This window comes from Gracilinanus agilis, chromosome 2 (assembly GCF_016433145.1).
Source record: "Gracilinanus agilis isolate LMUSP501 chromosome 2, AgileGrace, whole genome shotgun sequence".
NCBI classification, from domain to species: Eukaryota; Metazoa; Chordata; class Mammalia; order Didelphimorphia; family Didelphidae; genus Gracilinanus; species Gracilinanus agilis.
The window spans coordinates 97271614-97299533 of record NC_058131.1 but is presented as its reverse complement, the minus strand read 5'-3'; the positions used below and the strand labels follow the sequence as shown (position 1 = coordinate 97299533).

Genomic DNA, 27920 nt, shown 5'->3' with positions numbered 1-27920 from the left:
AAATAGGCTTCAGAATCAACAGTACTTTTCACTCCTAATAAGACACTAGAGCAAAAGTATTGTTGTTGCTATTAATTTCTACTAGGAATAGGAATTAGACTTCTAATTTAATTGACATAGACAACAAGCAAGTAAGGAAACTCCTTCTGCCAATGTCAATATTTTCTCTGCAATTTAAAGGCTTAGCGAGTTGTCTAAAGCATGATTAAATGACTTGGTCAGAGTGACACAACATACGTCAGAACTCAGCTGTTGATGGCTTTGAGGCTAGTCATTTTCCACTATACAATACTATCTCTGTCAATTATTATCACTCATTGTTAATTTAGATGATATTCATAAAAGTAATAGCTGTTAATTATTATTTACAACTCTACATTGAATTTTAATGTTTACAAAGTACTCCAATACTTTATGGAGTATAGAATATAGAATAAATATCCCAATTGTTTTGGCTGACACACTGAATTCCTGAATTTTTTTATTTGTTGCTTTTCTTTTTATTTTTCAATAGAATATTTGATTTTTTTTCCTTTCTTACTTCTTTGTACATGCAATCAGTATTAACGTTTTTTGATTTTGAAGGATAAGTTTATATTAGCTCTAATATTAATACATACCCAAAAAGCTTTAGACTATGGAAACCTGCCATTGATTATTAAATATTGTGAGACTTTGATTAATAATTGTGCCTGATTCCAGGAGAAGGGATCACAAAAGAGCCACTGTACAGTGCCAAAGAAGCACAAGTTCAAGGAGACCAACAATCCTTGTAGGATTAATGAGATCTGTGCCAAGACAGAAGGCTTCTTTGAGGTTCGAAGTAGCAACTGTTTGACATATGTCAGATGCAGGTCTTCCCCGTGCCACATTCCAACAAGTACCTTAGTTTGGCTGCCATTTTGGCTCCCCTATCCTTGAGAGTGAAGATGAAATCAGACCAGGGAATCATACTTCCCTTTTAACTCAAAATCTAGTTCCTTTTCTCTCTTTATAGTATGGCAACTTTCTATAGTCCTGGCTACCAATGGGTAAGTGCTATATTGTTATTATTGTCCTACAATCTTGTGTGACACAGATTACTTTAATTGGGCCCTTATACAAGGATCTATTATGGATTTATTCTTTTTCACTCAGAAATGTTTATATGCATAGATTTTGACATTTTGATTTTGATTTTTTCTAATTTTTTCTATTTGTTTTTCTTTTTTTTTTTTAATGTTTTTGGTTTTTCTTTTGACACTTGACTCATATATTCCATAACACAACCATGTATCCTGAGTGTTGGTCAACACCCTCCTCAAGGGGACTGTATAACTTTCATAAAAATCCAAGATTTAAAAAATTTTGAGAGAAATTTCAAGAAAAGAAGCTTGCTAACTCCTCAAATCAAGAAAGTGAACTATTTGGAGAAAGTGCCATAAAGAAACCTATACTGCATCAGAAGATCCAGAATGAACTTTGGGATTTAATTGATTGAACTGGAGATGGAGCAAAACCACTTAGATTCTATTCTATCTTAGAGAGAAGAAAGAGAGAAGGAAGAGCAGGACACCTTTATTCTTTTCTGAGAGTTCCTAAAGATGGAATAAAGTATTGACACCAGTCACCCAAACCAGGCAGAAGAAATAACAGGAATCTTGGTAGGTCAGTCAGAATGGAGGAATTAATGTAGAACACAAATGAAAAAGCATTTAAGAGCTTATCAGATGCTAAGCACTGTATTAAACCCTAGGGAAATAAACAGAAAACAAGACAGTTCCTTCTCTCAAGGAGCTCATCCTCTCATTGGAACAGAGGAGTAACAGAAAGTTTAACTGCAGGGTGAACACAAAGGCCCAGAATTTCTATGGATGCACAATGTTATCAATGAGGAAACTGGGGCTCAGAAATATAAAGCTATTTATTAACTAACAATTAACAAGGGTTATATTCAAAACTCAAGTTCCTCCTACTAGAAGTCTAATGGTCTTTTCATTAAATTACATAATAAAATATAGATAGTTAAAACCAACATGAGACAATTTAGACATCATTTTCCCCTAGCTACTAATGCAACTATGAATTTAAACATATATTCAAAACAATTGATTTCACTATACTTCTCCTCTAAGTAAGTATTGGTACAAATATATGTCTGGGTGATCTTGGAGTGCATCTATTTTTTGGTAAATATTTGTTTTATTGACCCAGGAATCTAAGGGCACATGGCACTTATGTGGGCAAGACCGATGAAAATTTTGTAGATTTGTATAGTTTAATATGTACCCAGCAAGACTGTACTCAATTATTTTTATTTGAGCCTACCTTATTTTTCTTGCCTCGGAGTTCACTCAAATCAAGTTCATCTTGAAGTAGTTCAACCCTCTTGGCAAGCTGCAGATTGCGAAATGTCAAACTATCCATTTCTTGTTGCAGTTTTCTCAATGACTGATCCTTCATTTTTAGTTGCTCCTGCATTAACATGAAAAATAGACCACTGCTCAGAATTCAGCAGAGACAAAGAGCAAAAAATGAAAGGACCCCTATTGGGGCCAGTGAGTAGACTAGTTCTAGTTTTGCTGAATGCAGAATAACCAAGAGAATAGTAATATCAAATAAGACCTAGGAAATGAGGATGGTACCAGGTCATAGGGATTCTTGAAAACTATGCTAAGAAATAGGAACTTTACTTGACAGTTGCTAGGGAACCACTGGAAGATTTTAAGCAAAATGAATTGACCAGATCTATACATAAGGAAGATAAATCTGTAAGTGTGAAGAATGGGTTAAAGGTGAGGTGGAATGAGAATGGTGATGGGAAGAAGGTCTCTAAGCAATTTATTACAATAGTTGAGGGAAGTAGTAATGAAGGCCTAAACAAGAGTAATGGCAGTGGGACTAGCATGAAGGAGGCATATACAAGAGATACAGTAAAGGTGTAATTTGTCAAATAATAATATGTAGGAGATAATAAGGTGGATGAGTAATAGGAACACCAAGGGTTCAAAAACTACAGATGATATGAATGGTACTGCCATATGCAGAAATAAGGAAGTCAGGAAGACAAGTTTTAGAGAAAAGGTAATACACTTAGTTTGGAAGCTTTTTACTCCCTAGACCAGGCCTATTCACCTCTCCAGACAAAACAGGCAGGCCAAGCAGCCAGCAGGAGTAGGCCCTGAGGGGGCTCTTCCCTTATCCCACTGCTCATTATCCACCAGCACTGGCTCTCCCTCCAGGATGAATGCCCTATCCTTACTCCCATAAGACAATATCCAGAACCCTCATTTCCCTATAAAATTCAAATCTTCTATATCCTTCCAAAGTTGTAAATGAGGAAAATAGTTGTTCATACTGTATGATGAGCAGGGAGTCATTCACCATAATCCTTCCAGTAAGACAGTAAACCACCAGGCTTTACCATCTGCCCTGCCATTGTTCCCTAAGGTACATTAGCCTTCTACCATCTGCTCTGCCTCTACATCCTTAGCCTCCAGGCACTGGCATCTGTCAGACTGCAATAACTCTAAAAATCAGTAGACTTTCCATCTGCCCTGATAAACTCTCCCATATATGCAATGTCTAATTAGAGTAGGAGCTCCTTGAGAGGATAGATGTCTTGCTTTTCTGTTTGTATCTTCAACACTTAGCAGTGTTTGAGACTTTAAGTAAGTGCTTAATAAATACTTTTTTTCATTCATTCATTTTGGATATGTTGAATTTAAGGGACTAACAAGATATCTAGATAACTGTCCTGTAGACAATTGAAGGTACAGGTCTAGGGGATTCATCTGCATTCATGATGCATGAATCTATCAGCAAATGAGTCTATAAAAGAAACTGTATAGAATAAAAGTTCTTCTTAACTGGGTCCGTGACTTTGTTTTCCTTTCATATTGTGATCATCAAAATTTCATATAACTGGTTTCCTATGAATCTTAAGTATTCAAAGCATCATCCTGAGAAAGGATACAGAAACTCCACCAGCCTATCAAAATGGTACATGACACAAAAAAGGCTAAGGATTCATGACCTAGATTAGCACAGTGCCTGGAACATAGTAGGCACTTAATAAATGTTTGGGGACTAAATGACTAGGAGAAAAGAATAGATCCAAGAACAAAACTCTGATAAATATCAAATAACATTCATTACTAAGTAAAAGAAACTGATTAGTAAATAGAGGGAGGATTTTTAAAGACTGATTTCCTTCTTAACTATATTTTATATGAAACAGCACAGTAAGTTTTTAGAAGAACTTTACATTTTTAAGTTCAGTGGTGGCTGATCACAGAAAAGATTTCACTGATATTTAAACATTCCCATATATTCCTTTAAAGAAAAATCAAAGTACCATTAATTCAGATACCATCACATCTAAATTACAAAAAAGAAATACTTTGAACAGAATTAAAATTTGTTACTCAGCATAATAAAAGTGTGTTTTATTTAATTCACCAAAATACAGGTCTACAAATAAGTTCCCTTGCTCATTTCTGGGTTCAGAAATTTTTTGAAATAAATAATTTATATTTGGCAAATCAAGGTACCATCCTCAGTAGTACAAGTCCTTGTCTTTATCAAAGAGTAAAAAGAGGAATAGATTGAGCTAAGAAACTCAAGTTTGAGTTCTGACTGCTAGTACAACCTTGAGCAAGTAAAGCATGTTCTCTCTCTAAACAACAGTTTCTTCACTGGGAAAATGCAGGGACTACACAAAATAATCTCAAAGTTTGCTTTCAACTCTGAAACTCTGGATGTACTAATTATGCTGTCTACATGTAAAGTTTTCTTAAGTGGCTGATCACAGAGCTCTCCAATAGTAAACAATCCCCTTGAAATTTTTACCTATTCGTTTTTTTCACTGATAATTCCAAGACAAATTTTTGCTTAGTCTCAATATAAACAATCATAACCTCCAAATGACAAACCTTTGAATGAAATTTCTAGTAAATCCTTCCAAATCAAGGCCATATGTAAAAATAACTACAAGATTAAATTCTTGTGCAGTTTTGAAACTCATCCAGGAAGTTCTGCAATGTTCCAAGATTTGATGAAATCAGTAAAAATGTCATATGCAAAAAGTTTGGTCTAACCCTCCCCCACCACCACCCAAGAAAAACCAAATAGATAAAGAAATGCCCATTATCCAGACAATGACATACACTCAGATCAAACACCTGCAGAACCCATACATCAAGCTAGACAGACAGAAGATACACACACTTTATAAAGACACCGCAAATAGACATAGAGTCTGGACCAGAATTAAACATGAGGAAGAGAACAAGATGAGAAATTTAAAAGCTCTTTTAATTACAACAAACTTTTCCATAAAACAAAGGCACCTTTTTTTAAACCCTTACTTTCTGTCTTCAGATCAATACTAAATATAGGTTCCAAGGCAGAAGAGTGGTAAGAGCTAAACAACTGGGGCTAAGCAACTTGCCCAGGACCACATAGCTGAGAAGTCTCAGGCCAGATTTGAACCTAGGACCTTGTCTCTAGGCTTAGCTTTCTATCCACTGAACCATCTAGTTGCTCCAGGCCCAGCTTTTTTAATACTAATATTCTACTGATGATATTATATAGTTATGTCATAGAATACTAGTTTCCAAACCCTCTTTAACTAGCTAAGCAACAGACAAAACCTCAACCCATTCAACCATTGTGCCTCTAGTCCTTGACTAGACATCATACCCTAGCTAGCCATAGGAACTTGTCAAATGCCCTTTTAGCACCCCATTACTCTGCTATCAGGGAAGCTAGATGATGCAGTAGATGGAGGTGCAGGCATGGAGTCAAGAAGACTCCTTTTCCCAAGTTCAAATATAACCTCAGATACTTACTATCTGTGCAACCCTGGGCTAGTCACTTGTTTGCCTCAGTTTCCTTATCTGTAAAATAGAGCTGGAAAAGGAAATGGTGAAGTACTCTAGTGTCTTTGCCAGGAAAACCCCAAACAGAGTCATATACAACTAAAGCAACTGAACAGCAATAATACCCTGCCACCTCCATTTTCCACATTTTTTTTTATGGAAATAATAATCAAATTACCATTTCTACTAAGAAAGTTGTTACCACTTTCTATTTCATTCATGATCCACTCTGTGATTCAACTAGAGTCTTACATAGGTCAAAGCTCCTTGGCCTCTATTCCCCGTTCTTACACGCATAGCTATCTTATCTCCTATCCTACTCTTCCTTTCCATTGTGTCCTCTGCAATGTCTACTCTATTAAGAGCTATTCACACCAGACCTCTTCTCACACTCTTATCTCCTTGCAAACGTGGAAGACTAGCTTTCCCAGGAAAATATATCTCTTGCTACGGGAAGGCATTTTTACTAATAGTTCTGACACATGGGGTCAGGAAGGGGAGTAAGAGGCCTTTTGTTTCTATTTTCTCACCTTCCACTTATGTCTCAGTCTCTTAAAATCTAGATTTTGTCTTTACCCCTTGACTGAAACTGCCATCCAAATTCTGGGTTTATTTTATTGCTAAACTCAAGTACCTTTTCTCAATACTTACTATTCTTGGCCTCTCTCCTATGTCTGGCCTCCCACATCTGTTGTATATTCTGTCCACCAAGGTTTTGGGATGAGGCTTTATTGTAGTTCTCTTACTATCTATCTTACCAATTTTTCCAGTGACTTTTGTAGGATCATCATTCACATGTCCTCTTTTCATGGCGATATCTTCTCTCTATGCTATTTTGGTGGTCTCGTTAGCTCCTAGGAATTCAATTATACTCTCTGTGCAAAGATTCCCAAATCTACATATTCAGCCTCTTTTCTCTTCTGCTCATATTTGCCTGCTAAGACAACACTATCTATATGTGCCACAGGCATCTCAAACTTCTCTTTCTTTTGCTCCAAAATCCATCTCCCTTCTTAATCTCCATATTTCATTTAGTCATCCTTGTTCATAATTATATTCATCCTTCACTCTTCCCACTCTCTATCTCATAGACATTTGCCATATCTTGTTAATTCTATCTCCTCAATACTGATCCATTTTTCTCCATTCATACCATAACAACATTAATTCATGACTTCATCACCCCTTATCTGAACCATTATAGTAAATTAGTACTTGGTCTCACTGCATCCAGCCTTTCCTCTTTCTAATTCAACCTCTACAAGGATGCAATAGTGATCATCTTTAAAGTACTGGTGTGATAATCATTCTCTGGCCCAAGAAAGTTCTGTAGCTGCCTATTACCTCTATAATAAAATACAAAATGGCATTTAAAACACTTTACAATCTAGCACCAGTCTGTATGTCCAACCTTAATACATGCTATTCCTTCTTAAGTACTCTGTATTATATATAACCAAACTGACTTTCTTCTATTCCTTGTACATGACATTCCATCTGCTTACTCTGTCTTTGCACAGGCTGGCCCCCAAACCTAGCAATCACTCCCTCTTCACCATTGCCTCTTAGAAAATCAACTTAAGCATCACTTCCTTTAAGAAAGCTCTCCTAATTCCTCCAGTAGTTAGTGCCCTCCTTGCCCTCATCCTCCCACCCAAGTCACTTTGTATTTGTTTTGTATACATTCTGTCTTTAACTTTGAACATACTGTATCACATGATCTCCTTAAGTGCAGAACCTATTTCATTTCCATCTCTGCAAATACAGCATCTAACACAGTGCCTGACATAGTGGGTACTTAATAAATGTTTGTTAACTGACTGATTGAAAGTAGTAAAAAGTGAGTATCAATAAAAAGGTACAATAAAAAGTGAGTATCAACAGAAAACTGGACAAGTACAGAGTGAATACGAGCAAGCTACAACATGTACAAAATAAACTACAGAGAAAAATTGCAAGTAAAAAATGTCAGACATGTCTAACAAAGAAGACCGTCTACTCACAAGGTTAATAACAAAGGATAATGAAAGGACAAAGCATGTGCCACACTAGTTTACTAGCACTGTCAACAGAGAAAAAAATGAAAAAATTAAAAATTAAAAAAAGAGAAAGAGAAAGAGAAAAAGGAAGAATATGAGGAGGGGTAGCTGGGTGGCTCAGTGGATTGAGATCCAGGCCCAGAAAAAGGAGGTCCTCAGTTCAAATCTGGCCTTGGATACTTCCTAGGTATGTGATCATGGACAAATCACTTAACCTCCATATGAATAGACAGTTCTCAGAGGAAGAAATTCAAATTATCCAGTCATATGAAAAAATGCTCCAAATCACTATTAGAGAAATTCAAACTAAAACAACTCTGGGGGACCACCTTCCACCCATCAGGCTGGCTAATAAGACAAAGAAGGAAAATGATCAATACTGGAGGGAATGTGGGGAAATTGGGACCCTAATATACTGTTGGTGGAGCTATGAAGCTCCATTCTTGGGAGCAATATGAAATCACATTCAAAGGGTCACAAAACTATACGTACCCTTTGACCCAGCAATACCACTACTGGGTCTGTGTCCCAAAAAGATCAGAGATAAAGGAAAAGGACCTACCAATACCAAAATATTTTTAGCATCTCTTTTTGTAGTGACAAAGAATTGGAAACTGAGGAGTTGGTTGTCCACCACTTAGATAATGGATGAACAAGTTTTAGTATATGGTTATGATGGAATACTACCGAGCCATAAGGAACGATGAACAAGATAAATTCAGAAAAACCAGGAAAAACTTATATGAATTAATGCAAAGTGCAGTGAGCAGAACCAGGGGAACAATATATAAAGTAATAAAAATTATACAATGATCAACTGTAAAGGACTAAACCATTATCAGCAAAGCCTATCTCCAAGATAACCACAAGGTTATGCCTTCTTCCACTTCATTTCCCTCATTAGTTTTTTTATTATATGTGTGATATGCCTTCTGTCACAGCATGAGCAATTAGGAAATGTATTGCATAAGAACACTGGTATAACCTATATCAGACTATTTACTGCTGGGGGTGGGGGGGTTGGCGCAATTAAAGAGTATCTGACTCATAAAATGTCAGAAAACAATTGTCAAAAATTTGTTTCTACACAAATTTGGAAAAAAATTTTAAGTTTAAAAAAGAAAGTGATAACATTCCAATTTTTCCTATCAGTCAATTTTGTTAAGATGTCATCAGCACCATAAAAGTAATGACCACAGATACAAATCAGTAAGATAAAAATTAATTTCTCTATAATCTTATAACTAAAATAGCTATTTTTTCAAGTGGCACATGAATTAGTCATTTAGTAGTAGCAACAACAGCTAATATTTTCCATAGAGTTCACCAAATGCTAAGCACTGCACTAAGTACTTTACAATTATCTTATTTGATTCTCACAACTCCAGGAGAGAAGTTTTATTATCATTTATTTATTTATTTATTTGGCTGTTCGCTTATTTATTTATTTGTTGTTTGTTTATTTATTATTATTATCCCCATTTTAGAATTGAGAAAACTCAGAAATACTTAAGTAACTTGCCCAAGATGACACAGTCAAAAACCATCTGAGGCTGGATCTGAGCTCAAATCTTCCTGACTCCAAGCCATAAGCCAAAAGGCCAACTGCTACCTCAGTTAAGTGACTAAAATGAGCCCAGTTACTCCAAAACTAATCATTAACTTTCTGAAGACATCTACTTGACTAATAGTTAGTAACTTCTGTTTAAGATTTAAACATAAATAACCCAGGAGAGATATTAAATACCAGAACAAGCTGCCAAGAAAAATAACAGACTTTCTTTCTTTAGAAGTTTCCAGATTTGTTTAGAATACATGATGGCAATGACAGCTTTTCTATTGGTTTAGGCTGAGCGATATTCTGATTAATGCCTCTTCAGAAAGAAAGCCCTTCTAACCTGTCCAGGACAGCATGAAGAGGTCAAGAGAGGCATCCAAACTCTGAGGACAGAAACAGGCCAACACTGGCTGTGGGGAGGCAGCAGCATCACTCTCAGGTACAGGACTCTCCTAGACCAACCAGGATCTGGATCTTTACAGTAAACTGGAGTAAGGAAGGTACACACTACTTGGAACCTGACACAATGAGGGAGAAAGTCATGAGAAAGTCTGGAGCATTCCTTAACAAGTAATTGGACAGGAAAGAAGACTTTGTCCTGTAGTGGAGAGATGGAGTAAATGGCCTGGATAATTATCAAACAGAATCCAGAAGGAACTCATTCCTAGTCTCTATTAAGAAATGATGGAGGGGGCAACTGGGTAGCTCAGTGGATTGAGAGTCAGGCCTAGAGACAGAAGGTCCTAGGTTCAAATCTGACCTCAGACACTTCCCAGCTGTGTGACCCTGGGCTAGTCACTTGACCCCCATTGCCCACCCTTACCACTCTTCCACCTAGGAGCCAATAGACCGTCACAACAGCCCTGGGAGAGAGATTCTATTGATATATTATATGAGTTACGTGATAAGCCTAGCTAATTAGAATTAAAATTTTCCTGACTCCAGAACCAACACTCTACCTTCTGTGCCACTGAGGTGCCCCTGGAAATAATATGTATCAATATGTTGGAGACAAGAGGTCTAAGAGAAACTCAGTTTGAACAAGTCATTTAACTTCTATGTATCAATATCTCAATCTGTAAAATGGACAACCATACCCTGGGATTGCTTTGGAGAAAGCACTCTGTAAATCTTTTATTAAATGACAAAGTGTCTTTTAAGCTATGAAGTGTTATGTTAACAAACCTGTTAATAAAGGGATTCTTATATACTACAAATCAGAGATGAGAAAAGAGTCTAACAACTTGCTGTCTAGGTAATAAGTCTTGAATAGTTTGATGATAAAATTATGAAATACATTTGAATAAGAATTCTTCCCCCTCTAAATATATAAATAAGCGTAAATGTTTTGGACAACTAGGTGGCATAATGGATAGAGAGCCAAGGCTAGTGTCAGGAGGACCTGGATTCAAATAGTCTTAGACACTCCCTAGCTATGTGATCTTGGGCAAGTCACTTAACCTCTTGCCTAGCCCTTGCCCTTTTGTCTTTACTAAGACAAAATGTAAGAGTTTAAAAAAAAAAATGCCAATGTTTTGAGATATCAGAGAAGAGCATTGGATAAGTATAACTTTTTAATAACAAAAATTCTTTGTCAAAATTAAAGCATAACAATCAAAATCAACCTGCAAACAGAAAATTACAGCATAAAAAGTACCTTGCTGATGTTTCTTTAAGAGTCGGGAGAATGGGGGCAGCTGGGTGGCTCAGTGGATTGAGAGCCAGGCCTAGACACGGGAGGTCCTAGGTTCAAATATGGCCTCAGACACTTCCCAGTTGTGTGACCCTGGGCAAGTCACTTGACCCCCATTGCCTAGCCCTTACCACTCTTCTGCCTTGGAGCCAATACATTGTATTGACTCCAGAAGGTAAGGGTTTAAAAAAAAAAAAAAAAAAAAAAAAAAAAAGAGTCGTTGGCACTAGCCCAGTAGCCCTTACTCTACAGCCTACTCTAAATACAATCAAACTCTGCCTAACTTCAAACATGAAACACAATACCTTTAAAGCAGCAGAATTTGCTTGTTCATCCACAACACCTTTTTTTAGGACCTGGTTCTGAGCTCGAAGCTGAAAATATAAAAAGTATTAATTAATTCTAAATGCACATACAAAAAAATAATTTATAATTTGTTTCAATGTTTCTGTTTCTAGCCATGTGACCCCGGGCAAGTCACTTCACTCCAATTATGTAACCTTTACTGTTCTTCTGCCTTAGAATCAATAATGAGTCTAAGACAGAAGGTAAGGGTTTTAAAAAAAATGTTTGGGGGGAGGGGGAACTCACAGTGGATTGAGAGCCAGGCCTAGAAATGGGAAGTTCTGGGTTCAAATGTGGCCTCAGACACTTCCTGTGTTGACCCTGGGCAAGTCACTTACCCCCCATTTCCTAGCCCGTACCACTCTTCTGTTTAAAAAAAAGAAAGAAAAGAAAGAAAAAATAAAAAAGTATCTCTGAAAGGAACAAAATATTGTATCTTCCAAACACAATATACAAATAATATCTATATACACAGTAATGAAGAAAAAACCAATGCATTTGCTAGATCCTTTATATTTCTGACAAAACAATTTCCATATCCTTCACAGTTCTTAGTTTACCAACTCTTCAACTGCATGTATGAAGTTTCAATTGCACAATGAATGAATTACATCATTGTAATAAAGCATTTAGAAAAGATGCCTACTGTGCCTATAAATACAAACTGAAAAACATTTATAGTGGACCTATTATTTTAAGATAATATGCTTGCCTGGAGATCATACAATCATAAATGTATATCTGGAAGAGGTCTTAGAGATAGGTACAAAAGAGATATCTTCAAGATTTACAGTGTAGTTAAAAGGAAATCTACTGATAACTAACAACACATGTACTAAAAAAAAAAAAAAAATTTTTTTAAAGGCATAGACAATGAGTGCTCCAGGTGTTCAGAAGAGGAAGAAAACAAAACCAATATGAACTGACTGGAGGAAAAATGTACAGAAAAAGTAGGAATTGAGCTGGTATTCAGAGGAATGGTAGAATACAGATAAGAAGAGTCAATAGAAGGGCATTCAATCACAATGAGAGAACAGGAACAAAGACTATGTTTTATTCAGTTTGGCTAAAGCACAGAAATTGAGAACTTCAACCCAAAGAAATGAGCGCTAGAATTCTGAGAAATCAAAGCAGATTCTTTTTGGAAGAAGTAAAAACTTAAAAGAATATGAACATTCCTAAGGCTGCATAGATCAAATTTGTCATCTGGAAAACAAACATAGAACATGTCAAAACACATGTATAAAAAAATAGAAGCAAGGATAGGTAATAAAAAAATAAATACATTAAGTATGGATGGTATAATAATAATAATTTCTGTTAGTATTTACATAGCACTGTAAAATTTACCAAAAAAACTTTAAAAGAATTTTAAAATATTGAAGTGATGTAATAAAAGGAATTAAGCAGGGTCTTCAAAGAAAACAATAAAAAAAATGGTGATTTCTGTCAAAATGTCAAAAATGACATTTGGATGATAAAATTCAAGTTAATTTCTTTGGTATTAAGAGATTGAAAGAAGAGAAAGGAAGAAAAGTGTCCAGTAATCTGACTGAAAATCTCAACTAAACTGAGATATAACTAGGTCTAAATTTCACAGCCACAAAGGGCTGAAATTTAAGTCATGGATACTACTCTTCCTGTTGCCCCAAATTCAACCAACCAACCAGTATTTGCTGAATATTTATTTTGCACAGGATATTTCTAAGTACTTTAAGAGAGACTACAGAAAAGAGTGAAATAGAGACCCTGCCTACAAGAAGTCTGTAATTCAGATAAGGGTGAATGGATATATACACCTGAAAAGAAGCATGGGGAAGCCCAAGAGAGCAGACTAGTTCCCTGAAATTAAAGTTTGAAGACATGCAGAAAAAAAATTTTTTATTCCAATGGCTAGTAAAAGAAAGTTAAAGTGATCGAAGGGGATACACAGGAAAATCAACTTCTAGTATATTTTTTAAAGGTATGTATATAAAATGGAGGCAAGGATAGGTAACAAAAAATGAATACATTAAGTGTGGCATGTTCTAATAGTAATAATAGCAGCTAATATTTACGCAATATTTAAGATTTTCAAAATGCTTTACAAATATTATCTCATTTGATGCTCATAACAATCCTGGAAAATAGACGCTATTATTATGTCCATTTTATACATGAGGGAATTGAGTCAGATAGACAGGTTCACACAACTAGGAAGTATCTGAGGCTGAACTGGAGAGATATTCCTGACTTCAGGTCCAGGACTCTATCTACTTTTATACTCACCTGCCAGAAAAGCTAACGTTTAGAATGAACTAAGGCTAATGCTAAAGATAAGAGAAATTTTATTTTAGGTATATAAGGAAAAAATAAGGACAAAAGAAAATAAAGGACTCCTGCTCAAAAAGATGAGATGATGAAAATGTTTGCTTTTTGTGACAAGATGAATGATGACTGTACTAGAAGGAATATAAGGAGAGCTAATAGGGGCTTGTAATCTAAGATTAAATAAGAAGATAGTAAGTGGATGATTGGCTGCCCTGGATGGTTTTAGGTCACTAGGCTCAAATGAAGGACATCCTAGCAGACTTAGAAAAAAGTCTGGTAGATGTGATTCTTGAGTCGCCATCAATGAATTTCACAAATATAGTGACACAGGTCATAACACACGATGGAACAGGACAATGCAAAATTGAGGGAACTGAGTTTGACTTTGTCATATTTTAGGAAGAACCCCAACAAGCTGGACAACCACTAGGATGGTGACAGGCCTCGGGACTATACGATATACACAAGCATTAGCTAAAGAAAATGGAGATGTTTAATCTGAAGAAAAAAATGGCTTCTGAGGACCATGATAGCTATCTTTTTTTTTTTTTTTTAAAACCCTTACCTTCCGTCTTGGAGTCAATACTGTGTATTGGCTCCAAGGCAGAAGAGTGGTAAGGGTAGGCAATGGGGGTCAAGTGACTTGCCCAGGGTCACACAACTGGGAAGTGTCTGAGGCCAGATTTGAACCTAGGACCTCCCGTCTCTAGGCCTGGCCCTCAATCCACTGAGCTACCCAGCTGCCCCCCATGATAGCTATCTTAAAGGAACTGGAGGAAAGATTTGCAGTTGGGTAAGAGAAGTCAAATGGGTTCAATGAACAGAAGCTGAAGAGGATATTCAGACCCAAAGTAAGGAAAGTTTCCTAACAACAAAGCTATGCAAATGTGGAATAGGTTATATTAGGAGGTGGTAGCTACCCTCCACCCACTCAATGGAAGTTCTCCCAAAAGGAAGTTGGATAACAGTTTGACAGGAATGCTTTAGAAGAAATTCTTGTTCACATACAGTTTGAATTAGAAGTTTTCCAAGGTTCTTTCAGAGAATCCTAAGATTCTTTGAAATATCTTAAAATATCACAATCATAGCAACAAAATATGATCACTTATTATATATGTAAACATGGTTACCTAAAATAAAGTGAATAAAATAGAATGTTACAAAAACCTTCAACTTTATCAGTGTTTATGGATTCAGTTTAAATATGCAATGATTTAGATGCCCCTTTATGATACACTAGATCAGGAGCCAACAAACTACAGATCATGAATCATATTCAATCCACCACCTGTTTTTGTGTGGCCTCTAAGCTAAGATTAAAACCATTCTTAGTTCATGGGCTATACAAAAACAGGGAGCAAAACAAATCTGGCCCATAAGCTATAGTTTGCCAACTCCTGCACTAGATTATATTGCTACTGACAATATAGAGCACCAGTCCTTTAACTCAAATTCTTCCAAATAATATTTTCATTTTTAAAATCTCTATTGTTTAGTGAAGAGTAGATGATACAGATAATGAAGCCTGCCAATTTCTGGTAAGTGTAACTGTACTTTTTAATCAAAGAAATCTGGCAAGTCTTTAAAACATGATCCTAACAACCTTTATAGCTCTTCATCTTATACTTAGCATTTAAAACCCTTCCCAATATGACCCCTTTCTACCTTTCAGGACTACTTAGACTTATTATTCCCCTCTAGGAATTCTACATCTAGCTACCCTACCTATTTGTCATTCCTCTAACACATCATTCCAACGGGATGCATTTGTGTTGCACCTGTCCCTCATGCCTAGAATGCTCTTGAGCCTCACCCTCAATTCTTGTGTCAATGGTTTCCTTCAAAATTCATGTCAAATCTCATATTCTATAGGACTTTCTGAGTTCTGTCCTTCCTCTCCCTTTCTCTCCCCTCCCCTCAATACTAGTATCTTCCCACTGAGACTATCTTCCATTTACAATGTATAAATCTTGAGTGCACAGTTTATTCATGTCTCCCCCAGTAGAATGTGAACTCTGTGAAAGGAACTCTATTTTTGCCTTTCTTTGTAATCGTGGCATTTAGCAGAATACCTGCCACAAAGTAAGCACTTAAATGTTTTGTTGACTGAAGGTTTAACAGAAGAAGTTAGCCAATCTCTGTTAGCTGTGCATCAAGAATATCAGCAACTCAAAAAAACCAAGTCTGCAATATCCTTATGGCTTTACACCAGTTTCTTTTCTGAAAAACTGATTAATTCTACCACTACTGTTTTCTTACCACCTTCTTCAAATGAGATAATATGCATAATCCTAAAGAGAAAGCAAGGCTATTTCCAAACTGATGCTGCCTCCTCAGAACCCAATCCTAGAAATCTCCCTGTACAGGTTTTTTGTTTGTTTAGTTCAGAACACTTCATCACTGACCAGACCTAAGAACATTACTGAACTATATTGAGCTATTCACAAACTCTCAGTCCCACTTTCATCAAAACTCCACAAAAAAACTTTCCTCAGAAGAGACCTCAGAGACCAAATTATCTGTCTATGCATGTAAAAAGTGTTCTATATAATGAAAAATATGGGCATTGAGTTTTTGTTTGGATATTTCCAATGAAAGAGAATACTGAGGCAGTCTCTTCCATTTGAACCTCAATTTCCTCCTTTGAAATTTCTATTTCTCCTAGTTCTGCCTTTCAAGGCCAATCAGAGTAAAACAAGCTTATTACATCTTCAATATAATAGTCCTGCAGATACCTGAAGACAATTTTCATATATCGCAAATTTCTTCCCTTGAGTAAACTTTACAAGTTCCTTCAACCCATCCTCATACAACATTTGTGATGGTATGGCTTGTCAGGGAATTTATTCCCAGTGAGTCTTTCAGTATATCCTCCTATAACAACCAAAGCTGGGCTCTTACCCACTTAATAGGTTGTTGATAAATGAAACACTTCCCCCTTGTTACTTTAGTTAATCCTCATTTCTGGTGTTTGAAAGTACCAGAGGACATCATTGATGAAATATAGGTTATCTGCCTAACTATCAACTCAGGAAAAAGTACCTGCTGACATGAAAAAAATTCAGATATTCTTTCTCTCATGGGTAGTGTCTGGGGAAACTCTCACCTTGTCTTCTTCCAGTCTTAGTCACTGGTGAAGATATTCTATCCTGAACTTATCACTTCAGGGGATAAGATCATCAACTGGTTAAAACAAAATCAATGAAAATAATTTCAATAACCTGAACCACACATGAACTACATCTTTATCTGGAATAAAGTTCCCTGGTATTCTCATTCTCTAGTACTTGATTTGAAGGAATCTTATTATGAGACTCTAAAAGAGCTATGATTAGAATATTTAAGGTAGTGATTAGAGGAACATCTGAGTAACTAACTCATTTGGGGCCTCAAACAGACAACATCATTTTAAGATGTCAAGAACCCTAGATGTTACAGACCACTCCATGTAATGGAATGGAAAATGCAATGGAATAGGATCAGGAAACCTCAGATTGGGCCCCAGCTCTACTACATATTACCTGTGAAGCCTTGGGCAAATCATTTAACCTCGTGGGGCCTCAGTTTCCTCATCTGTAAAATGAAAAAGAGCATGATGTAGGGTAAAGAGCACTGAATCTGCAATCAGAAGAACTGGGTTTGAATCTCCTGGCTCTGCTTCTTACTATCTGTCTGACCTTTCTGGTTCTCAGTATCCTCATCTTTATGAATAAAATGGACTAAGCAAATTTTTAAATCCCTTCTGAAAAACAGAATCCTATGAAAGCTTTGTCTCTGCCATTAACAAGCTATGTATATCACTATAGACCCCAACTCTTTCAGCTGTAAAATTATGGAATGGACCAAATGATGTCTTACATTTACATTTTGTTTTTCCCCAACTGAAATTTTATTATTTTAAGACTTTAAGTATCTGGAAAGAAAAAACATATATAAGAGTACATAGCTCTAACCCTATCTTCCCAAAATATCAACTATCTTGTAATCACAAATTAAAAACCCTCCTTAAGGCAAAGTCAGGCAAATTTAAGAAACAACACTGTAAAGATAAAATTCCTGAAGAAATACTTGGAGTTCATTTTCCCTAATGTTTTCCTCTGCTCTAAAAGAAGTTTTGAAAAGAGGCATCTTATTCTAAGTGCAAACATACTATTCCACATATACCCATCCAATCCTTGCCTAGGGACAACACAAATATTTGAATATACTATACATCTGAAAACTTTTTGGAAGGAGACCACTGGGTCCCAGTGAGAATGCAAATGCTCCAGCAAAAGAACAGGCTGAAAATTGAGGATCTAAAACTGATTTAGCAAAAAAAAAAAAAAAAAAAAAAAAAAAAAAAAAGACAAAGGATTTCTACTGCAGTAGGAATGGAAGAAATCAATGGATTAGACACAAAATCAGGTGTGAAGATAGTATTTTTTTCTTCTTGACTCCAATATAGACTAAGGGAACCCCCTGTTTTGGCTTCAGACCAAACAACTCTTCTAAAAATGTACTCTTGAAATTTATCAATAATCTCGTCCCTAAATAGCCAAGTGAATGGCATTTTCCTCAATCTTATGTTTCTTTGATCTCTAGAGCATTTGACTTTGACCACCCCTTTTTCTATACTCTCTCTTTCCCTTGCCTTCTAAGACACAATATTATGCAGGGTTTCCTTTTGCTTCTCTGATCATTCTTTGTGTGTCTTCTTGGCTAGCTTGTTCTTGCTCATCCTTACACTGGGGGATAACTCAAAGTTTAGTCTTTGGTCCCAGTAGTCTTTTATTCTCTTCCCTGAAAAACTTATTTATTCTCAGGGCTACAATTATTGTCTCTACAAATACAACTCCCCAATCTTTATTTCCAGTCACAACTTTTTACCCCTAGACATATATCCAACTGCATATTGGACATTTTCACTTAGCTCTTCCCCCCTCACATCAAGTGATTTAGATAATCTCAGAAACAGCAATGCCTCTCAGACTACCAGCCCTACTTCTAGCCTAGTTATCAATACCATCATTTCAGCTATCTCAAGCACTACCACTGACAAAATGCCACCATTGAAAAAGTAAAGTCAAAAGCCAGAGAAACATCAGTGCTCCTGGGACTATTAGTTCTGCTTCTAATTTGGTCCTTGCAGTCATAATCCAGGAAAGGAACATTACATTGGTGGATAAGGGCCTTGCCATTTCTGTCAATACCAATACCAATACCAACTTATAATGAACTACCCAATCAACTATCACCAACAAGTAGTTAAATCCCAAAGTCAGGAACACAGAAACAGTTTTCCTGCTTCCAGGCTAGCCCCTAAGACCACAAGACAGAAAAGCAATTACTTCTTCAAGTGCTACAGTCCCAATCTTCTCAGAAGCCACAGCTACTAAAAAATCTGGAAAAGAAAGTTCTTGCTACTATCAAATGGTTCGATATCTGAAACCAGTATGGTTTTATTAACAGAAATGGCATTAAATAAGATGCATTGCCATCTGCTTTGCCCCTGCACCTAAGGACATGAACCCTTCCATATGAGGTAAAACTGAAATTCTCAATCTATGCTATCTCCCTCATTAGAATGTGAGTTCTTTCAAAGCAGACTATCCTGCTTTTTTGTTTGCATCCCCAGCACTCAGCTGGATACAGTGCTTTGCACAGAATAAATGCCTAATAAATGCTTTCTTCTTTCATTCATTCATTTTATGTGATAGGGACATTCAATATCTCAAATCCAACATTTTCCCTTCCAAAAGTAGTTTCCCTATTCTTCTCCCGAAAAGTCCAGCGGCTTAGTGTGCCCATTAACAAAATGCCTGATACAGCAGAAATACTACACAGTACATGCTTAAACATCACCCTTCCTTCCCATATAAATAAACTTGTATTTATTTTATATATACTTACATGTAAATAGGTTATCTCTCCCAAAGGAATCCTTGAGGGTACGGACTGTTTAATTTTAGTCTTTTTTATCCTTAAGTGCCTCGAATATAGGAGGTACTTAATAAATGCTTGTTAATCAATCTCTATTTTTGTCAGTAGCACTATCAAACCTCAGTGTCATTTCTGAATTCTCCCTCACATACAAAATCCAATTAAAGGGGCAGCTAGGTAGCCCAGTGGATAGAGAGCCAAGCCTAGAGAGGGAAGATGCTGGGTTCAAATCTAGTCTCTGACATTTCCTGTCTGTGTAAATCTGGGCAAATCACTTGACCCCAACTGCCAAACCCTTAACACTCTTCTGCCTTGGAACTGATAATTAGTATTGATTCTAATACAGAGGGCAGTTTTTTAAAAATCCAACTAAACACACAAGCTTGTCCTCCTTCCTCCTGCAATATCTCCTTTTTTTAATTCCCATTTACAATACTCTAATCTAGGGCACTGTAAATAGGAAAACCTCAATACCTCACTCCAAGATTATCACAATAGCCTTCTCATTGTCCTTCCTGTTTTCAGTCTTTCCTCCATCTAATAAATACACTTATACTCTATATAACCTATATTATATATAACTACCAGATTAATCTTTCTCAAACACAACTTTCCTTTGGTTACTCCTATTCCAAAACCTTCTATTACTCTCTACAGTCCAAAGGTTAAAATCCAGATTTCATAGACTTAAATAGCCTTTTGATAATCCTACATACTGCTAATAAGAGTAAACTTTGCAAAGTTTTGATCATATTGCTACTCTATTTAAAACCTTCAGTGTCTTTCAGAATAAATCTGAACAACTCAAACTGGTATTCCAGATTCCAATTTACTTAAGTATACAATTTCCCGTCATAAACTCTCCACTCTGGACATGCTAATCTCAAAATAAGGCCTCTGCTTTCTTCTGTTCCTTTGTTCACACTATCCCCTCCACCTGAAATGCACTTTTCCCTTCTCTTTCAAAATTCTATCCATTTTCATGACCCTACCCAAATTCCACTTCCTCCATTAACTTCCCCAAACCTACAAGCTGGAAGTAAATTCTTCCTCCACTAAATTCCCACAGGATTTTGTAAATAACTCCTTTATATCTTTTCACATTCTACATGGTAATAGTTATGTTTTTCATCACATCTCCTTAAGTTTTTAATTAATGTGAGGAAGGGAGAGAATTTGTCATTTTTGTATCCCCCCAAGTACAGAACAGTATGTCATACAAAGAATAGAAAGTTTGAAGTTTGTTATGTGATAGATCAAGCCAGGACCCTGTTCAATTTTATTTTCCAATATTCCTTATCAGTCAATCAATAATCATTTATTTAGTTTAAAGCCTTCACTATCCATCTTAGAATTGATACTAAGTATCAGTTCCAAGATAGAGGAATGGTAAGGGCTAGGCCAGTAATGGCAAACCTTTTAGAGACAGAATGCCAGGCCCTGCCCTGCCCCCTACCAAGTGCTGGGAGTGCTTGCCCCCTCCTTACCCCACACAGGAGAGAGAGATAGCACTCCCGATGGGCTGCTGGGTGGAGGCAGGGAGTGAAGTGAGGAATGTCCTCAGCAAGTATAGAGAGGGGGAGAAGAGGGACCCAAGTGTTCTCTCCTCCAGCTCTGCAGCCTATGAGCCAGTCACCTTACCTGCTCCCACTGGGGCAGGGATGTGGAAAAATGTTCTCAGGAGTAGTGGAGAGGGAAAGGGGAGCAGCTCCACCTGAGTCCCTCTACCTTTCTAGTAACAAACTGGGGAGTGAGGGGAAGACTGTAGGGGGCTGAGTGTCCACAGAGAATGCTCTGCATGCCATCTTTGGCACCCATGCCATAGGTTCACCATCACTACACTAGACAATTAGAATTAAGTGCTTTGCCCAGAGTCACATACCTAGGAAGTACGTGGGGTCATATTTGAGCCTAGGCTTTCCAGTCTGCAGACCTGGTTCTCTATTCACTGAGCTGCCAAGCTGCCCCTCAACAATTTTTTAAAAAAAATTTTTTTTAAAACCCTTACCTTCCATCTTGGAGCCAATTGGCTCCAAGGCAGAAGAGTGGTAAGGGTAGGCAATGGAGGTCAAGTGACTTGCCCGGGGTCACACAGCTGGGAAGTGTCTGAGGCCAGACTTTAACCTAGGACCTCCAATCTCCAGGCCTGGCTCTCAATTCACTCATCAACAATTATTTACTAAGCAGTACTATGTTCCAGGTACTGGGGATAAAAATAAAGACATAAACATAGTCCCAGCCACCAAAGGAGCTCACATTCTAATGAAGGAGACAATATACAAATAACTATGTACATACAAGATATGTGCAGTGTAAATGAAACATAGTTTCAGAGAGAAGGCACTAGCAGTGAGGAGAAAGGGGACCTGGAAAAGGTGTCCTGTGTTAGTTGAAACTTAAGCTAAATCTTGAAGCAAGCCAGGAAAGCCAAGAGACAAAGGTGAGGAAAGAAAGTATTCCAGGCATGAAGGACAGTCGGTGAAAAGAAAAAGTGAAAAGTTGCGAGACTGTGTCATGTGGTGTGAGGAGCAGCGAGGAGAACAAATTTCATGGAGAGGAGTAAAGTATACAAAACACCAGAAAGACAGGAAGGGGCCAAATTGGGAACCCTCCTTGGGATCATCCAATCACCTCATTCTGATCTCTTTACTCAGAATGTCCCATTTTCCTCATGCAACCAACATGAAATGTCATCTCCTTCTCCTCTAATAACAAATCCTTGACTTTTAAAATTCAGATACAAGATCCCAGGATGCCATCCCCAAACTAATAACCTGCAATCCTCCTCCTCTATATTCCTAAAGCGTTACTTTCTGGGTTGGCATTAATCATATCCTGCCCTGTATCTTAACTTTTTAATGTTTTGTTTCCTTGGTGAGACTGAAGTTCCTCAAGGAACATGTTACAGATTTCTCTGAATCTCCTTCTGCATCTAGTTATTATACAAGAATCAGAAAGTATTTTAGCATAGCCAGTACCAGGAACTAAACAGAAATTCAATACAGATAAGTAGTGTATCTATAAAGTAATCCACACTTTATTATGGTTGGTTGAACATGGGTGTTTTGTGGGAGTTTTTTGTTTTTAAAAAGATTCCAGCCTTTAAACTTTGTTCTACATCTTTTCCAATACTTTTTTTCCAGGCCTTCTAAAGGGATTTTGAGGACCCTTTTGAAGAACAAGTTTGTCAACCAGAAAAGCAAGTCAGTCTCATTACTCTTTTCACACCTTGGGAAGTAATGTAGTCACTGTTGTTTTTAAGTAACAGAAATGTTATTATCTAGTTTTCTAATGCTCCAGGTGGTACAGTAAGATAGAATGCTATGTCTGGCATAAAAAAGACCTGAATTCAAATCCAACCTAACTCTTAAACACTTTATGACCTAGATAAGTCACTTAACCTGTCAGGTACCTCAATTATAGAATGAAGTTAGTAACAGCATCTATTTCCCAGGGTTGCTTTGAAGACTAAAGCACCTGGCTACATAGAAAGCTTTTCCCAATCCCTTCTAACCTGACTCTAACTTTGGCCACAAAAATTTTTTAGGTTTTCAAAAATTCAAAGCACTGAGATTTGTTGTCATTTAAGATATTATAGAGTTTAGAGCTGAATAGGCCCTTAAAGAAAGAGCATCTATTCCAACTCCTTTGCTTTACTAAATCTGAGGTTCAGAAGTCTTGTAATTTGCCCAAGATCACTTAGGTAGTTGAAAATACAAGACTGGAATCCACATATTCTGACAAGCGAAAATCAACTTCCACTAAATTCAAAAGAATGTGATCCACGCTCTGAGGCAGTCCCCAAAAATGTTTATGGTAGCATAACTTTGTATAAAATGTACAGTCCCTCAAATTAACTGTTTTGGAGACAAAACACACTTGGAGGTAGAGTTCTGGAATCATATAATTATAAGATGTCAAAAGCTAGAAAGGATCTTAGAGGTCACTTCATCCAACCACTATGTATGCTTGTTTAAAAAATGGGCTACTTAGCCTCATTGTTTTTATAGTCTAGTCATTTGCTAAAAGAAGCAACCACAAGATAAAGAATTCTTTGTCTTTGTTTCTCAGGACCCTAAAAAGGGAATAAGTGCTTTGTTGCCTCACTCCCCACACAAATGCAAACACTCTTGAGTGCCAGGGAGGGAAGCCACAGTTTAAGTTCCCTCGTTACATACTCTTAAAGATCATTACACACTCTCCTTCTGAACTAAGACTGATAAAAAGGGATCTAGATATAAAAGGGAACAACCCTTTCATCCCGCCGTTAAAACAATCAGCAGAGCAATGAGCATGACAAATTGGACAAGTCTCCACTTAATTTCATTCAACAAGTGTATGAGCATCTCTGTAGATAAACTCAGTCCAGCTACTCGATTTAGAGCTGATACAAGAGAAGATTAGGCCCGGATCTTCAAAGGGCTCCTTACAAAATCTCAGACCGACCCACCAGGAGTCGGAATGTATCCAGTACTTCCACGCCCAGGAAATCAAAAAGGTTTGGGGAGGAGGGAATGACCACCAACATCCGGATGTCAATACAACAGCTACTTCATCCTTTTGGAAGGAGGTGAGGCGGTCCTCCCCATCGTTTGTTCGGGGAAACTGAGGCAAAGGGCAAGGGATGGCAAGTCACCTGTCCTCCTACCCAAGTCTTCAGGGACAGAGCTGGGGGGCTTACGGGGAAGGAGGCACCAAACTCTGCCTCCATCCATCCATCCCTGAGAAGCTCCGGACCGCGCCCAGCCCCCCTCCCCTCGCCCCGGGCTGCAGGTGCACAGAGCGTCGCAGGGATGGGGGGCCGCTCCGAGGGCATCCGCCCGGCTGCCTTTCCCCTGGAAGCCGCCCCCGCGCTGCCATGGCAACGGGAGGCGGCGGGACCGGGGTCCTCCCGGGGGGGAAAGGGGGAGGGCTGGCTACCTTCGAGTACTCCTGAGCCAGCTTCTGGTACTTCCCCTGCAGGTCCGCCGCGGCCATCGCGCCCCCCGTGCCGTCCAGGCCGGGCTGCCCGACCCCAGTCCCGTCCCCTCCACCCCCAAGCCCCTGAGGCTCTCGCCAGTTCGGCTCCGCCAGCGCCCTCACTGGGCACCGGGTTCCCGGCAGGTACTGGCTGCCTCAGACGTCGCCGCTGCTGCGGAGCCTCCACTTCCGGGTTCGCCCGAAGGGAGAAAGGCGGGGAAAGAGCCGGAGAGGGGTGGGAGGTGTAAAGAGGGCGGGCGGACGTCGTGGGGCCGCCGTGGAGCCCCGCCCTTCCACGCTGAGGGACGCCAGCGCGCAGCCTCGCCACCGCAGCCTCCACGAGGCTCCGCCTTTGGAGCCCCAGGGGGCGCCATCTTGACGCCCGACCCCAAGATGGTGTCAAAGGCGAAAGAGGGTGGAGGGGTTGCTGCTAGAACAGGAAGAAGCGGATGGGGTGGGAGGAAGGGAAGAAGAGGGACCGGAAGAAAGAGTGAATGAGACACCGGGTGAACTCATCCATTCGCTCCTTGGTTTCCATGGTAACAGCCTGGCAACCAGAGGGAAGCCTCTAGAGACAGAAACCTACTTCCCTGTCACAGGACATGGCCCTGGCCACATGCCTTTTTACACCACTAGAAAAACGGCCCACTTTCCATCATGGCCTTTGTACATTTAGGGTCCCTATATAGCTTGTTTGCACATGTTGTCTTCCCCATTAGACTGAGCTCCATAGGAGTAGAGTCTGTTTTTCCCTCCTTTTATCTACAGGGCTAAGCACAGCATCAGACAAAGAATGGGCACTTAATAAATATTTATTAACTAGGGGGCAGCTGGGTAGCTCAGTGGATTAAGAGTCAGGCCTAGAGATGGGAGGTCCTAGGTTCAAACAGACACTTCGCAGCTGTGTGACCCTGGACAAGTCACTTGACCCCCATTAACCACCCTTACCACTCTTCCACCTAGGAGCCAATACACAGAAGTTAAGGGTTTAAAAAAAAATAAAAATAAATTTTAAAAAGTTTGCAATCTAACAGGGGAAGATACACAAAAGTTTAAAAGAGGAAGGCTGAAGCAGCAGGGGTCAGTGAAGTACCCAGTGCAGGGGGATAAAGAAGTACTGAAGAGTGTAGCTGGGTAGGGAGGGTAGACATAGCTTTACTGGGCTCCCTCCTTAAAAAGAAGAGAAGGAGCTTTCCACCTTTCAATCAGAAGGAGGATAGGGCCTCAAGAGTCAAAAAATACTGTTGAAATTTGAGTTTGAGGGCTGAAGTGACACTGCAAAATGAACAGATTCATGGGATATGAGTGGAAGGAGTACAGTTGGGTTGGAAATGTCTGACTACACCACCTTCTCTCCCCTCCTTGCCAATAATAATAATAATAATAATAATAATAACCCAACCAAAAACCATGCCTGAGTAAATTCAGTCATTCATCCCTGTTTGTGCCCAGCAGATGTTCTAACCTTTCCATATGAACCTCATTGTATCTTCTTCCCACCACCACATAATGCCAAGATTCTCAGTTTTCGGAATTTTTTCTGTGGAGGAGTAGAGTAGTGATAATGGTGACAATGAAGAAGGGTGGTCAGCTAGGATGACCAGTGCTGGGGGCACAAGTGAGTGATATTTGTATTAGGCAAGGAGAACACCCACAATCCAATTAGCCCTGCAGCTTTCTATAATAAGCCTCCTCCCTTAAGAAGGGGGTCCACACATACCTGCTTCCTAGGAGAGAGGAAGCCGTATGTTGTTGCCCCCAAACCCACAATAAAGTCCATTTTACTGGCTATGGAGAAAGAGAATTCTTTCAAGAATGGCACAAACCAACACTTTAGCTGCATCAGTAAGGTGAGCCCTAGTGTAAAGAAGATCATGGATCTCACCCACGGGGAAATTCCCTGAAATCTCTAGCAATGTAGGAATAAGCATATGATAGAGACTGTCAGCTTCTCTTATTTCCTCCCAGAGTCTTTTCCTTCAGTAAGTAACATGAAATGGGATAGACCTCCTTCTATCTATTCTCTCAAAGCTGGAAGCCAACTAACTAGGGACTCTTCAAAGGGAAACTCCAGCATGAAGAGACCCACCAAAGGAGGGCTGGCTGAGAAGTGAAGCTCTTGCCTCTCACCAACTCTACTTGTCTCTTATGCAAGGCAAGATCTTCATCTCCACCAATAATGAGAGAATCTATAGACAATGTGCTTTGGTATAGGGGTTGTATTTCAAGGTGTTTTAACTTGAGGCCAATGATGATAGTTGGTTTGGGATTAATAGCAAAGTAATTTAATGGTTGTTGAGTGGTAGCGAAGTTGAAGAGAGTGAGCTTAGAGTGTAAACTCCAGGAATCTTTCTTTGGGCCTGTACTGTTCAAGATTTTTTATCTGCTTAAATGAAGAGATAAATGGCAATTAAATCTGATTGTTTCATTAGTTTTATAGGTGGCATGAAACTGGGAGGTATAACCAAAAAATCATAGTAAGGATACAAAAATCTCTGAAGACTACATTGACAGAACAAATCAAATAAGATGAAATTTAATAGGGATGTAGCTTTGCTGGGCTTAGAAAAAAGACCCCAAATAAATAATGTGTCATATTTAAAAAGTGATTCTCTAAATACAAAGTTAAAAGAAACTTTTACATATCAAAAAAGTCAGTTCATTTTTATTACATATTTTCCAAAGAAAACCATAATTGCTTGTTTTCATATACTTCATCTTATCAATAAATGAAAAGTCAGCAACAAGTCATCTATGTGTTTCAAAATCCCTGATGCTGGCACTTCTGTAGAGTCAGTATCTTCTTTGATTTCTAAAGTTGTCTTTAAATAACAGGGGGGGAAAAACCTATTTTTTAGTCTCTTGTGGTACAAGTGAAGATCTGACAGTTTTTGTAGATTAAAAGTGTTAACTTTGGAAAAAACAGAACTACTAAATAGTCAGAAAGCCATCTTTCATTAAGGAAAAGGGAGAACAGGGCTGATTAGGCCTCCGCTCAGAGTGCGACCACCCGCAGCTATGCAGAGTCAGAGGATTGAACACCTCTTGCTCTGCTCCCTGACAACCTGGGAGTGCCACTGTGCTAGATGACAACTCAGAACAGAAGAAATTGGGGAACTTATATACCATTTGGGAAGATCCAGGGGCTGGGAAAGATGATTGATATTATCATACTGACAGGATACAATCAAGCTTGGGAAAGCCTGAGGCTGGGGTGTAAGGGAAGGGGCTAC

The 27920-nt window shown here is 38.4% G+C and overlaps 1 protein-coding gene across 1 annotated transcript in view; it reads right to left on the bottom strand.

Moving 5' to 3' along the window:
- Positions 1-24722, bottom strand: part of PPP1R21 (protein phosphatase 1 regulatory subunit 21) — a 104179-nt gene extending 79457 nt beyond the window's left edge. Inside the window, exons 1-3 of the mRNA XM_044663301.1 lie at positions 24649-24722; positions 11457-11525; positions 2308-2454 (exon numbers count right to left, since the gene is read on the bottom strand). Of these exons, the coding sequence (XP_044519236.1) occupies positions 2308-2454; positions 11457-11525; positions 24649-24705 (273 nt within the window). The 5' untranslated portion in view covers positions 24706-24722. The remainder of the gene's footprint in view (positions 1-2307; positions 2455-11456; positions 11526-24648) is intronic.
- Between the last annotated feature and the right edge of the window lie 3198 nt (positions 24723-27920).